General features: G+C 47.3%; 1 protein-coding gene across 1 annotated transcript in view; it reads left to right on the top strand.

Annotated features, from left to right (window-relative positions):
* Nucleotides 1-5239: 5239 nt before the first annotated feature.
* PLEKHH1 (pleckstrin homology, MyTH4 and FERM domain containing H1) overlaps nucleotides 5240-14569 on the top strand; it is a 53001-nt gene continuing 43671 nt past the window's right edge. The window contains exons 1-2 of the mRNA XM_023182344.2: nucleotides 5240-5504; nucleotides 13841-14000. Of these exons, the coding sequence (XP_023038112.2) occupies nucleotides 13875-14000 (126 nt within the window). The 5' untranslated portion in view covers nucleotides 5240-5504; nucleotides 13841-13874. The remainder of the gene's footprint in view (nucleotides 5505-13840; nucleotides 14001-14569) is intronic.

Below are 14569 nucleotides of genomic sequence, written 5' to 3'. Positions count from 1 at the left end.
AGGTCAAGGAGCAGAAGGAGGCCCTCCAAAGTCCAGTTGCCCTGTACTGAGCCACCTACTCCTCCACACTCTCCCTCTCCTACAGTGGCCCACTGTGGACACTCGGCAAGCACATGATGAATGTATGAACACAGGACCCTAGCTCACCAGACCTCTCGTAGTTCAGCTCTGAGATGGGCTGGTGGGAACTCAGATAGGATGGAGTAGGAGGATAAGGCAGGGCTGGGAGACTCCTTTATCTCGGCTTGGGTCTGTCTTCTGCTAAGGGGATAATAATAACAACCAGCATCTATTGAGTACTTACTGAGTGCCAAGAACTGAGCTAGGTGCCGGAGCTGGAATTTGAATCTGGAAGTTGAACCCCACTGTCAGCTTGAGAACCCATTGTCTACAGCGACCACACATGTGTCCCAGAAAAGAAAAGGGTCACTACCAGCTGCCTGACAGGCCTGGGTTTCCTTGGCTTCTTAGAGCTCTAGTCTCTCCCCACACAGGCTCCCTGGGCTGTTGGAGAACCTGGCACCTACTTAAAGCTGGTCCGTGCCCAGTTCCTCCCTCCCCTAGTTGATGCGAGCAGCCGTTTTTCTCATCTTTGATGAAAACTGTTGGAGAAATAAGACAGCTGGTTTAAAACTAGGATGTTGCAAACTCTAAAATGATCTAGAATTGCAGTCAGATGGCTAGATTTACCTGATCCTCATTCCCTGAGCTCCACCAGCTCCCAACTCAGTTGCTCTTTCTCCCTCCCTCTACTGTCCCTATCCCATTGAGCCTGCATCCACCTGGCTCTCTGTTGCCCGAAGAACCTGCAGCTGCAGTGGACAGAGCATTTTGCATTGATATATGTTGTAATTACATCAGTTCTGCCCTGGCAGCTGCTCTCTGAGAAAATCACTCAAGAGCATACCAGTCAATACAGACCCCAGACAGGTGCGTGACAATGCAGACTCCTGGGCCCACTGATCTGAATAACTAGGGGTGGCCTGGAATCTATATTTTCACATCAGCATTTTATGACTTGAGGTTAGATTTGGAATCACTGCCCACCTCCTCATTGGAATCCTTCTCCACCAGGCTCTCCTTCCATGCTGCTCCTCCTGGGTACCTTCCAGCTCCCTAGTCTTTGGGCACCTTGCTAGTCCTTTACACCTTCACACCTTCAACTTCCCTCCTCATTTCATAATATTTACTAGATGCCAATAATATGCCAGACACTGAGGCAGGCCCTTTATCTCCATCTTTATAATAACCCTCTAAGGAAGGAATTCTGATTCCTGATTTACAAACGAGAAACGCCCTCCCTCCCCTCCCCATCCTCTGCCTGGCTCTCTCTGGCTCCCATACCCACAGTTGCATGACACAGATCATTTGCAGTGATGTATGTGGTAACTGCATCACTTCTACCCTGTGTCCCCTGGGCGGAAGAGCCAGGATTCAAGGACAGGCATGTCTAGCTCTAAAGCCTGTGCCCAGAGTTCATGGGTCACACTTGCCACACTTTCCTTCCTGGCACAGTGGCTGGAAAATAGCAAGTACTCAATAAATATTTGTTAGTGAGTAACTGAATGAATAAATGAAAGAAGAGTCCATACTTACAGTTAGAACACTTCCTCCTATCTTTCCATACCCATCTCACATGCACACACATACACACTCACACACACACACACACTGAGGATTTAGCCTCTGGGCCATTTCCTTTCCTTCCTACCTGGACCTTCTCTGCATGTGCAATACTGCCTTCCTAGCCCCACTTGGATGGTGACTATTGACACTGCTCCAACCCATGGTTACTTTACCTCTCATGTCCCATGGTGGCTAATCCTGACAATCACCGAAGAGCCAAATTGCTCCCAAAGATTCAGCTGTAGAAGTAACCTCCTGACTTCTCTGTGACCCAAGGCAGAGAGCAGAAGCCTGGACTAGGACTGGCCCTAAGTTTCCTGAGGGTCTGAGACTCCCTTCTCTTCCTTCTCCCCTCTCTTCCCCTTCCAACAGCAACTGAGACCCAGGTCCTGAAGGCAGGAGGAGGAGATCCCCTGATTTGAGGGTTTTTTGGTGAATAGGAGGAGGTCTCTTTGGAGCTCAGAGCCCTGCTCAGAGAAAGCAGGTGGGGATGGGAAGTGGGGTTTCTAGAAGGCTCGTACATGGGAAGATGAATTGTCAACCATTTCACCAGCTCTCCTAGAGTTATTCCTGTCTCTCAAGCCATCTGCTTATCCACTGCAATCTTGTAACAGAGAGCTCCTAGACCTCCAGCCAATATTTGTTCAAAGAATAAATAACAAAAGCTTCCATTTATAGATCATTTGCTGCATGCCAAACAACATATTATCTCATTTAATCATTTCAACAACCCTAAGAGGCCAGAATTATTACCATCATTACTTTACAAACGTGGAATTAATTCAGAAAACTTAAGCAACTGCCCCAAGGTCTCACCACCACTTAAGTGATAAAGCTTGAACTGAGCTCTGGCCAGTTCCAAGTTCCCCTTTCCCTCCCATGGTGCTGTCCAAGGAACAAGGCCCAGACTAAGATGCTATTATATTGACTCTGTAGGAATTTATTTTTTAAACATTCCAGCCTAAACCCTGTGGTGTGTGTATATAAAGTGACTCTCCTGTAACCCCAAGAGTGGTTAGTTAGCATCTGAAGTGCCCTAATCAGGAATCTGCACTCCAGAAAATGGGTTACATAAGCACTTCAAACAACATCAACATATACACCCAAGGGCTTAATGTGTTTAAGGGATGCTAGAAATAATCTTTTATTGGTGAAATAAACAGTTTTCAAAACATGGAGTTGGCCAGGAAGATTATTTGCCCTTGCATGAATGGAGTGTGAGAGCCAGAGCAGGCCAACTGCCCGACTTTCTTGAAGCAGGCTGTGTGACTGTTTTGTGCCAGCTTGCCAATACATGCATATTTGGCAGAATTTGGCCTTAACTATTTTTAATATCCCAACTGCAGGAGATTACAGAAAAGAAGCCTCCCCTTACCTCTCACGTCCTATGGCAGCTAATACAATCATCGAAGGACTAAATTGGCTCAGACCAGTTGACAAGTCCCCATCCCGGCCTCATCTCCTTTCACAGGAGTGCCCTGGCATATCCTTCAACTGAGGCACACGATGGCTTTTCTTCCCATCTCTCTGCTCCATCCTCCATTCTCCTTTGTCAGGCCACTTGTAATAATAAGCTGATATCCAAAGAAAGGGGCTCTAGGGGTGATGGTGGGTATTACAGTCCCAGCTACCTGGGAGGCTGAGGCAGAAGGACTGCTTGAGTCTAGGAGTTCTAGGCTGCAATAAGCTATGATTGCCACTGCATTCTAGCTTAGGCAACAGAGCAAGATCCTATCTTTTAAAAGAAATAACAATAACAACAACAATAAAAGTTGTAACTTGCCCAAGTCACATAGCTAAACAGTGGAAGAGACATAACTGAAACCCAAGCCTCCTAAATTCCTAATGTAAGGTTCAGTGCACCTCTACCAACCTCTCACAGACTGCCGAGGGGACCTGCTCAGAGTTGGGCAACGGTGAGATGCTGCACTCTACGGCCCCAAACTCATTGAAATCAACAACTGAGCTGAAAAAAATGTGGAGCCTCTCAGAAGTCACCAGCTATAGGGGAGAGCATGTTCCTCCCATTCCACTCTCCATGGTGCGTCCTTTTTTTACTGTATAACTAAGTTATATTAAATGAGTTCTGGGCCGAGGTGCGGTGGCTCATCCCTGTAATCTCAGCACTTTGGAAGGCCGAGGCAGGAGGATTGCTTGAGTCCAGGAGTTCAAGACCAGCCTGAGCTGGTCTCATAAATGAGACCCCGTCTCTACCAAAAAAAAATTTTTTTTTTGCTGGGTATAGTGGCATGTGCCTATAGTCCCAGCTGTTCACGAGGCTGAGATGGGAGGATTGCTGGAGCCCAGGAGTTCAAGTTACAGTGGATTGTGCCACTGCAATCCAGCCTGGAGAACAGAACAAGAACCTATGTCCAAAAAAAAAAAAAAAAGAAAAGAAAAGAAAAAGTGAATGAATGAATGAATGAATGTCCTCTTAGCAAAATCCAAAGAACTTGCTTTTGGGCTTCCTTAGGCAACTTCTGGAATGTTGAAGTGGATAGCCTGAGCATTGTTCCACAAAATGGGGCTAATCTATCCCAATCCCTGTGAGCTATAAAGTCGTTTGCAAGTTCAGCTGTTGAAGTCCCATTGGCCCAGTTAAACGTTTACTTTTGGCCTCCTGCACTACCAGCTTTCCTTGGTGTCTGGGCTCTCAAAACTTCTCGGTGAGAATTGCCTGGGGAACTTTAGTTAGAAATTCAGATTCAAACCCAGAGTGGGGGTGTTCTTCATGGTTCCTGAGATGAATCTTCCAAGGACCATTTGGAGAAACAGGCCCTGCTGGTATTTTGCTTCCGTTCAGGCCTTGACTGACAGAGAGCCTGCAGGGTTGAGGAAGAAGGCTCTGTTTTGAAAGGTGGATCCCTCCCTGCAATCGTCTCTATTTGCATCCTCTTTACTCCATGTTCACCTAACCAAATGTTGAGTTTTCCAGCCTCTCTGGGTATGAGATTGCTTTGGGCGATCTGAGATTTGCAAATGTCTGAGAGCGAGGGGCACAAGGGCAAGCTGATGACTGCCCTGCAAACTGCCTGGCAGGCAGGGTCCTCCTGGGCGCTCCTTTAAAATAATATATACATAAGCTGGCCCGGAGGCCCAGGCGGGACGATCACTTGAGCTCAGGAGTTCAAGTCCAGCCTGGGGCAACATAGCGAGACCAGAGAATAAGTAAATATACATAAGCAAGTAAGTTACTCTCCGGGCTGTCGTAACTTCTTTTTTCTTTTTCTTTCTCCTGCAAATTGCAACTCAAGAACATTTGGTCTGCCAGACTGAAATAAGGACTTCTGTTCCAAATATCCAGACGTTACAGTTCCCACAGGTGGCCAGGCAAATGCTGGAACCTTTGGCGGAGAGGGTCTGGTCTTGTCCCGCATCCCGCGAGGGTCCCCTCTATTTGGGGCCAAGCGGATCCCCGGGGCGCTCTGGCCGCCCCTTGCGGCAGCTGGTGCGGCCTCCTCAGAGAGCTCGGGGCCGCCGCCCCCCCGCCGCCCCAGGGACTAGCCCAGCGGTGCGGAGAGGTGGGAGGCTGGAGCCTGCTGAGGTCATTTCCTGTGCCTCTCCGCGAGCTGCCTGGAGAGCCCAGCCCAGCGCTCTGCCTTTAAGGAGCGGGCGGGGAGCCGAGGGGAGGAGGGCGCCCGGCGGAGCGTTGAATGGGGCGCTGCAAGGCACGGCCGGGCTTTGTGCAGCGAGCCCGCGGGCGCCCCTCCCGCTCCAGTCTCGCCCCGCCCCGCCCCCCGCGACCCCTGCTGCGGGAGAGCGGAGAGCCGGCGGCCGCCTGGGACTCCGGCTAGAGCGACGCAAGGTCGGCGGCGGCGGCGGCCCGAGGGCGCCCGTGTGCCCGGTGCGCGGCGAGGACGGCCGCGAGCTCGCTGAAGGTGAGCGACCCGCGCTCTCGCAGCTGTGGTAGGCTGGAGCTGTGCCGCGGGGGAGGGCGTCAGGCTGCGCGCGGGGGACGGCCCCTCCGGCCGGGAGGACGATCCCGAGCAGGTGCCTCCCTACCTGGAAGCGAGCTCCCAGCGGCGGGGAGCGCTGGAGCTCGCGTCCGGCTTGGCGACCCGGGCGCCCATGTGGACTCGCGCCGCGAGGCCAGGAGGAGCGTCCCCCGGGAGGACCTGGAGTTGGGGATCGGCCAGATTCAGTCGCTCCCGGGAAGGGCCCTTGGAGCGGACGTGCAGGCTGCCACCTTGCTATCGGTGCTCGCTCCCTTTCAACCCTTCTCGCACCCCTCCCCACCTCACCTTAGGTTATTTCTTCTGTGATTTCTGAGTGTTCTCTTAGGGACCTTATGGCTCAGGCTCGACTCTTAGGAGCAGGTCAGCCAAGCAGAAAAGAAAACAGGTTGGGCGCCGAATGACACAGAGCGTTGTGTCCTAGGAGTCTTAGCGAGGGCTGGGTCGCCAGGAACCAGGGGACCTAGCGGGAGTGGCAGAAGCATAAAGACCCTCATCTGGAAGGAAACTGGGATTTCTGCCTGCTAGGATATCTCCTCTATAGCTTTTACTATGAATCCACCTCATAAAACTCTTCCAAGACAGAGCCTTGGTTCAGGTAAAACACTTGAAAGACCATTTAAAAAATTAAGTAGGAGAGTTATCAGTTCCTTCATCAAACTTTTTGGACTGTCTTCTATGTGACAGACACTGTGTATAGGGCTGGTACCATCACTTAACACTTTATAGAACATCGGTATTAGTGTTTCTGCGTATTATTAGCCCCATTTTCCAAAGGAGGAAACTGGGACTCTGAAAAGTTGTGATTTAGGCCAGTTGCAGTGGCTCATGCCTGTAATCCCAGCACTTTGGGAAGCCAAGGCAAGAGGAGAGCTTGATGCCAGGAGTTCGAGACCAGACTGGGCAACATAGGGATACCCTGTGTCTACAAATAAATAAAAATTTAAAAATGAGCTGGGTGTGGTGGTGTGGGCCTATAGTCCTAGCTGCTTGGGAGGCTGATGATCCTGTCTCGTAAAAAAAAAAAAAATGTTTGTGATTTGCCACGGTCACATAGCTAAAAAGGAAGAGCCATAACTGAAACCCAAGCCTCCTAAATTCCTAACATATGGTTCAGTCCACTTCTACCGCCTTCCCACAGACTGCTGAGGGTGCCTACTCAGAGTTGGGCAATGGTAAGGTGCAGCCTGTGACCCCAAACTCACTGAAACTAACAACTAAGCTGAAAAAATGTGGAGCCTCTTCCTCCCTCTTCAGAAGTCATCAGCTGTAGGGAAGAGCATGTTCCTCCCATTCCTGATAGAAAAAAAAAATCTGAAGAAATGTCTGGCAATTTAAAGTGTATATATCACTTACCCCTAAATTCCATTTTCTGGGACTTTATCCTTCAAATATACTCTGATGTATATGAAATGGTGTACATCATTGAATATTCATTGCAGCATTGTTTACTTTAGCAAAAGGTTGGAAACAATCTAGATGGCCATCAGATGTCATCTTATTGAAGATCTAGATGATCTTCAATAAGATCATGTAAAAGTCACACAATAGGATACATTAAAGCTGTTACAAAGCGTGGAGAGAAAACGTGGCAGATGTGTATTTTGATGTAGGAATATCTCTAAGTTATATTGTTGAGTACAGTGTGTATGGTGGGCCACCATTTTTGTGTGGGTGTGTGTATGCCACATACGTATGAATGCTTGTAGATGCTCTGAATATCTCTGAGAGAACACACAGAAACCCGTTACAGTGGTTGCCTCTGGGGAGAACTATGGCTGAAGTACAGGCATGGGAAGAAGCCTTACTTTGCACTGTATACCCTTTTGTTCAATGTTCTAAAATAACTTAAAAAATCATATGACCTCCTCTCCAGACCTCCAGAGTTAGATCTGGTAGTGAGCACATCTTTTTTTTTTTTTTTTTTTGAGCTGGAGTCTCGCTGTGTCGCCCAGGCTGGAGTGCTGGAGTGCGGTGGTGCAATCTCAGCTCCCTACAACCTCTGCCTCCCAGGTTCAAGCGGTTCTCCTGCATCAGCCTCCCAAATAGCTGGGATTACAGGCATGCGCCACTAATTTTTGTATTTTTAATAGAGACAGGGTTTCACCATGTTGGCCAGTCTGGTCCAACTCCTGACCTCAGGTGAGCTGCCTGCCTCAGCCTCACAAAGTGCTGGGATTACAGGCGTGAGCCACCGCGCCCAGCCCAGTGAGCACATCTTTGGATCACATCTCCTCTTAGGTTCTAGATGCTATTGGTTTGCCTTTTGTTTGCAGATGACAATAACAGTCATTTACTGAGCACTTAGTGTGCACCAGGCTTTTGTAATATCTCCTTTAATTCTCAGAAAGCCCTGGCTGGGCACGGTGGCTCATGCCTGTAATCCCAGCACTTTGGGAGGCCGAAGCGGGCAGATCACGAGGTCAGGAGATTGAGACCATCCTGGCTAACACAGTGAAGCCCTGTCTGTACTAAAAATACAAAAAACTAGCCGGGCGAGGTGGCGGATGCCTGTAGTCCCAGCTACTCTGGAGCCTGAGGCAGGATAATGGCCTCCCAGGCAGGAGAACTTGGGAGGTGGAGCTTGTAGTGAGCTGAGATTGTGCCACTGCACTCCGGCCTGGGCGACAGAGCGAGACTCCGTCTCAAAAAAAAAAAAAAAAAAAGCCCTTCATGATGTGATATATGAAATGGCCATTTTGAAGGCCGGAAAATGGTTAAATGTTGATGGTTTCATATGGTTCAACCAAATATTATTGTCCTTCTGCCCTCAATTTCAAAATGGAACTGAGTCTCAAAGAAGTTAAGCAAATGGCTTAAGGCCCCAGGATTATTTAGTGCCTGAGCTCATATTCAAACCCAGGCCTGTCAGTGCCAGAGCATGGGATCTTAGGTACTAAGCTGTTTCTCTTTGCTGTTTTTGTTCTCAAGGAATGTTGGGCCTGGTTGTCCTGACCCCTTCTTTTGGTATCGAGGTTCCTGCAGCCTAGGACATGCTCACCTTTTCTGTCTCCCCAGACGTTGTGTGGAATGTCATGTAGGCACCCAGCAGTGGCCAAATGGATGTTGTTAGCTTGATCAGATGACAATGCTGAGATCAGAGGAAGTTGTCCCTGTGTCTGCTCATGCCCTTCTCCCAGCCTCATCCCCAGAAAGGGGACACAAAACTGTTTCTTTCCCACAATTGACAGGTAGTCAGCCTAGTCCGGCAGAGCACTTTTAGGAGACAGTGGTAGCCTGTCACTAGCAAGCGGAAGTCATACAGATACACTCAGGGAATGAACCATAGTGAGGTACCATGAGAGAGCCCGGTGGAAATTGTGCATATAACAGAACCTCCGTTGCCTTCCAATGCCTCCTGCATCCTCCACAAGATAGAGGCAATGAGCTATTTTGAGGCCTGTGGTGACCTCTGACCTCTTTCTTTTAGGCTCCTGTATTGATTAGCTACCTTTGCAGGGAGCTACCAGGATATTCAGGCTGTAGACTTGAGCCTCACAAGCCACAGTATCTTTATTCATCTTTATATCCCCAATCTTGCACACAGGAATCACTTAAAAGTTGTTTGAATTAAACTTAATCTTGGGGTTGGGAGCGGTGGCTTTCACCTGTAATCTTAGCACTTTGGGAGGCCAAGGCAGGTGGATCACCTGAGGTCAGGAGTTTGACCAGACTGGCCAACATGGCGAAACCCCGTCTCTACTAAAAATACAAAAATTAGCCAGTGTGGTGGCATCTGCCTGTAATCCCAGCTACTCGGGAGGCTGAGGCAGGGGAATTGCTTGAACCCAGGAGGCGGAGGTTGCAGTGAGCCGAGATTGCACCACTGCACAATCTGCCTGGGTGACAGAGCGAGACTCCGTCTCAAAAAATAAATAAATAAAATAAAATAAACTTAATCTTAGGCCAGGCGCAGTGGCTTAACACACTTTAGAAGGATGAGGCAGGTGGATCACTTGAGCCCAGGAGTTCGAGACCAGCCTGGGCACCATGGTGAAACCCTGTCTTTACAAATAATATGAAAATTAGCCAAGCATGGTGGTGCACGCCTGTAGTCCCAGCTACTTGGGATACTGAGGTGGGAGGGTCACCTGAGCTTGGGAAAGTTGCGGCTTCAGTGAACCATGATTATGCCACTGCACTCCAGCCTGGGCAACAGAGTGAGACCCTGTCTCAAAAGAAAAAGAAAAAAAAAAGTAATCTTTGCATTTTATCAGTTTCTGGTCAAATCCTCAAACTTGCCAGAGAGATCCCAGGTCAAATTTGTGTTTTCTCTGATATAGGCTCTGAGTCTGGAGTCACCTAATGACTCCCTGTGCCACCTTCCCACCCATTCTACTCCCAGCCTCTGCCTCTGAGGCATATCCCCACTGACTGCTGTGGCATTTCAGTCCCGGGTATTGGAGGATTCAGGGTATGCCAAAGCAGGTATCAAGACTATGGCAGTTTTCTGACTCACGTGCCAAGCAGTTTAGCAGGCTGGGTGCCAGCAGAATCAAGAAAACTATGAGTTTCACAAGACTGGCCAAGAGCTGGTCATAATTTTAGCTGGGTATTGGGGACATAGGGACTTATTGTACTATTCTCCCTATTTCTAATGTGTGATAGAGCATTCCAGAATAAAAATAGAAAAAAAAATTGAGCTGAGTTTTGTTCCCAGCTCACTTCTCCTCTCTCATTTCCCCATTTATTTTTGCCATTAATGTATTTATGTTAGACTAGCCTGTTAGTATGAGATATCGCTAGCACTACTGAAGCATCATCATGGGAAGAGGACAGTTGTAGATGTTGGGAGATCAGGATTCTTGGCCCAGTTCTGCTACTCCTTAGCTCTATGCAAGGCTCTAAGCAAGTCACAGATGTGATGAGTTTTCTCATCTGTTCATTGTGACTAATTGTGCTTGTCCTCCATCTCGGGGATAAAGAGAGAAATAACACACGCGTCGCAATGCTTTGACAAGTTACAAACTCTACTGCAAATGTAAGGTATTCATTTTTGCTCATCCTTGTGCATTTTTATGGGAGGTATAAGTGCAAGGTGACTTAGCAGGTGAGGCTCAGCTTACTGGTATCTCCCTTATTTTATAGCTGTTGCTCAAACCACCTGCTTCTGTCGGAAGAGCCTCTGGGCCTTGGGTTTGGCAGCAGGCACCTTGCTCCTGATCTATTTCAAAACCTCTCTGCTCTCCTCTCATGCCGAGGCAAGCCAAGTACGAGTCCCAACCTCCTCAGCAACTTGCCAGGGAGAGGATTAACCACACCACTTGATCAGTTCAGAACGATGATGTCACGGAGATGCTTGATTGGGGAAAGCATTCCCTAAACTAGCTATAATCTCAGATATCAGGGCTAGGCAGACACCAGTGACATATTTCCAAAGTACTTGGAGATTTTGATAATTTGGGTTTTCACTCTCCCAATAGAATCTAAGCAGCAGCTTTGACAATCAGTAAGAGGGAATCAGTATTATTCACACTCTTTCAACTACACAAAAGGATTACGTTTCCCTTGCCCCTTGCTTTTTTGCTTTTACTGTTATTTCTTAGCCCTGAACTGAGTAGCAAGACTCCCAGGTCCTAGTCTCAGATCTGCTATTTTTCCTATTTATACAAGAAAAAGCAAAATCCCAGTAAAAGACAAGGAAAAATCAAACATGAAGCCTCCCAGCCTTCTCTGAGAGCCTTACAAGGTTCTGTTTTGTCTTTTCAGCTGTGATCTTAGCTCAGAGAAGGTCATGTTTTGTTTTTGTCTTTTGTCTTCCTGCCGTTCCAGTTGGTCCTAGTCTTTTGAGATGGGGATTGCTGGGAGGTCACAATGTAGGGATTGTTTAGATGACAGGGCTGGGAGAGCAGCGCTGAAGTCATGTGTTCTGAGGAGCCAAGAACCGAGCTCACTTGGTCCATCAGTGGTTTAATTGTTGGGTCCTTCTCTGCAGGTCTTATTTTTTAGATGAAAAGTCAGGATACATGGTAAGTGTCAGTGCTTGGGGAGATTACGGTATCAGAATATTTGAGCCCAAGATGTCTTGGAAAATCTGGGATATAGGTTCATCCTTGTGCTAAGACTTCTGAAAGATCCTGGAAATGATTTCTGCCATTACCAAGTCTACCACACTCTTTGTGAAATTGGAATTCTTTTTATTTTTTTGGATGGATAAAGAGCACAGAGTGGCAATGAACAAGGAATTTGGAACCAGAATCCCAGCTCCTCCACTAACTAGCTGTACAATTATCTGTAAATTACTTAGCTTCTCTGTTCCTCAATGTCCTCATGTGTGTGTGGAAAACGGCGCTTACCTGTTGTTTCATAGGTTGTTGTAAGGATTAAAGAGGCCACACGTGCCTGGCATACAGTAAAGACTCAATAAACAATAGCTACTTGTAGTGTATGATGGGAGAAAGATACAAATGAAGGTCCCATGCGAGGGGAGAAGCACTATTGGTGATTAGCCCACCAAAGAGAGGCTAACTTTGCACTGTGGTAGTATCTGGCAACAGTACAGGAGGTGGCTGGATTTTCTGAGGCCATGTAGCTCCTGAGGAAGGAAAAGGGGATTTTTGAAAAGCAACAGATTTTTATTATGGAAAATTCCAGGCATATATTAAAGCAGAGAGATCATATAAAGAACTTCCATATACCCATCAACCAGCTTCAAAATTATCAACATTTTACTAATCCTGTTTCGTATATCTCCTCCCCTACTTACCTCTTACCATGAAGTATTTTAAAACAAATCCCAGATATTATATTATTTCACCTGTATATCATAAAAATTTCTAGCAGATGACATTTAAAAATATTATCGGCCGGGTGCAGTGGCTAACACCTGTAATCCCAGCACTTTGAGAGGCTGAGGCAGGAGGATTACTTGAGGCCAGGAGTTCAAGACCAGCCTGGCCAACATAGTGAATCTCCATCTCTACTAGAAATATAAAAAATCAGCCAGGCTTGGTGGTGCATGTCTGTAATCCAGCTACTCAGGAGATTGAGTCATGATAATCACTTGAAGCCAGGAGGAAGAGGTTGTAGTGAGCCAAGATTGCGCCACTGCACTCCAGCATGGCTGACAGAGTGAGACTCTCCCTAAAAAAAAAAAAAAAAAGAAAGAAAGAAAGAAAAAAAAAACCCTAAAAAATTAACAATTATTCCTTAAAATCGTTGACTACTAGGGTGACCATGTGTCATGGTTTGGGACAGGCCGAATTTATACTTTGTGGCAAGCATCATTCATCAGAATGCCCTAGAAGGGGGATTTGAAAAATCCTGATGATGGATGTGTCTCCCAGGCATTCTCTTCTCGCCCTGCCTGTATCCCTCTCTCATGCACACTCACGTATCCTTCTTCCTTTTCTCATCCTCCATCCAGTATTTTTTCTCTAAATATGTCCAGGAGGCATCTGGGTGAATTCCCCTGGCTGGACATACTATAGGTGTCTACTTGATTTGTTCTGAATTTGTACAAATTTTTTTCCCAAAGACTTGTGGCTTTCTCCTGAGATTGCAGCAAAATATCTAGCAATTTTCTGGTTTGCATCTTAGAACCTGAAGGAAGTGGTGAGAATCTATTCCAAAGTGGGATGGATGATTCGATGACAACAATGAACACAATTGTCAAGGACATTCAAAGCATTATATTTTATTTCCATTTTTTTCTCATCTAACATCGTATATAAATGAAATAGAATAAGAAATAAACTGGGAACCAGGATTCTGCCTCTAATTAGTGATGTGACCTTGGATGCATCTGTTACCCACTTTAAGCCTTCCCTAAACACATCCCTCCCACTTTTCCCAGCTCCCATTCCCATTTATCTGCATGTCAGTTGGCAACTATGACTACACTGTAATTAGATTTTCGTAAGAGTTCCTTGAAAAATCCAAAGACAAGGAATTTCTCTTAGTTCTGTTTGCATCTCCAGTGCAGAGCACAGGGTCAGGCACATAAATAGCTATTTAATGGGTAAGTTTGTTGTGTGGATAATTGAAAAACAAATGAGCCCTACTTTTCACTTCTGTCCAAATGAGACTAGGTTCTCCTTACGGTTTCTCAGGTTTCGCGGTTTTCTGAGGCTCTCAGCTAACTTACAATGCAGCGGGACATACTGAGCTGAGGAAGGCAGGAAGGGGCCCTGGGGATCAGTGACCAATTCTTTTCCCTAGCCCTGTTTTGTCTGTCCTTTGGTCCCCTCCCGTTCTTTCCCCACAGAACTCTTCCTCACACGCTTATTTATCTTTTCCTCTTTCTGCATGCTGGTTCTTAGGGCTCCCCAGAATAATCCAGAAGTCGATTCCATCATGGCAGAACTCAAGGTGGACGCGCGGGCCAGCGTAGACTGGCAGAAACGCTGCCTGACTCTGGAAACCCAGCTTTTCCGGTTCCGCCTACAGGCCAGCAAGATAAGGGAGCTGCTGGCTGACAAGGTGAGTCCCTCAGAGCGGGGAGCTGCCTCTCCGCACGCAGAGGTTTATGGCAGGGAGGGCCGTGTGAGAGAGGGAGAGTTGGGGAAAGTCAACTTTCAGTAAGATGCTTTTCCCCACATGCAAAATGAAACCCAAGGCAGTTTAAGACCAAACTGTGAGCAGTTTACTAAGCTGTTATCTTGCTTGCGTCTTTGCTTGCTGCCGATCTTCTCGGTCCCCCATCACTTCCGGAGTCACCTGTGGCTGCAGCGGAGAGGTTCTATTATTCCCTTAACATTTCCTTCTCAGTGTGTGTGGGGAAGGATGGTGTTTCAGGAGAGTTAAATAAGACCTGCAGAGAAGGACCCAACAATTAAACCACTGACGGACCAAGTGAGCTCGGTTCTTGGCTCCTCAGAACACATGACTTCAGCGCTGCTCTCCCAGCCCTGTCATCTAAACAATCTAAACAATGTTAGGATTTACACTACCTGTGTGGTTTAGGAAACTCAAGCTCTGGGCCACTGATACCCCTGGGGAGCCTGGTAGGGACAGAAACAAAACCTCTCTGGAGACACAAGACCTTAATT

Source organism: Piliocolobus tephrosceles, chromosome 6 (assembly GCF_002776525.5).
Source record: "Piliocolobus tephrosceles isolate RC106 chromosome 6, ASM277652v3, whole genome shotgun sequence".
NCBI classification, from domain to species: Eukaryota; Metazoa; Chordata; class Mammalia; order Primates; family Cercopithecidae; genus Piliocolobus; species Piliocolobus tephrosceles.
This window is presented reverse-complemented; position numbering and strand designations above follow the sequence as displayed.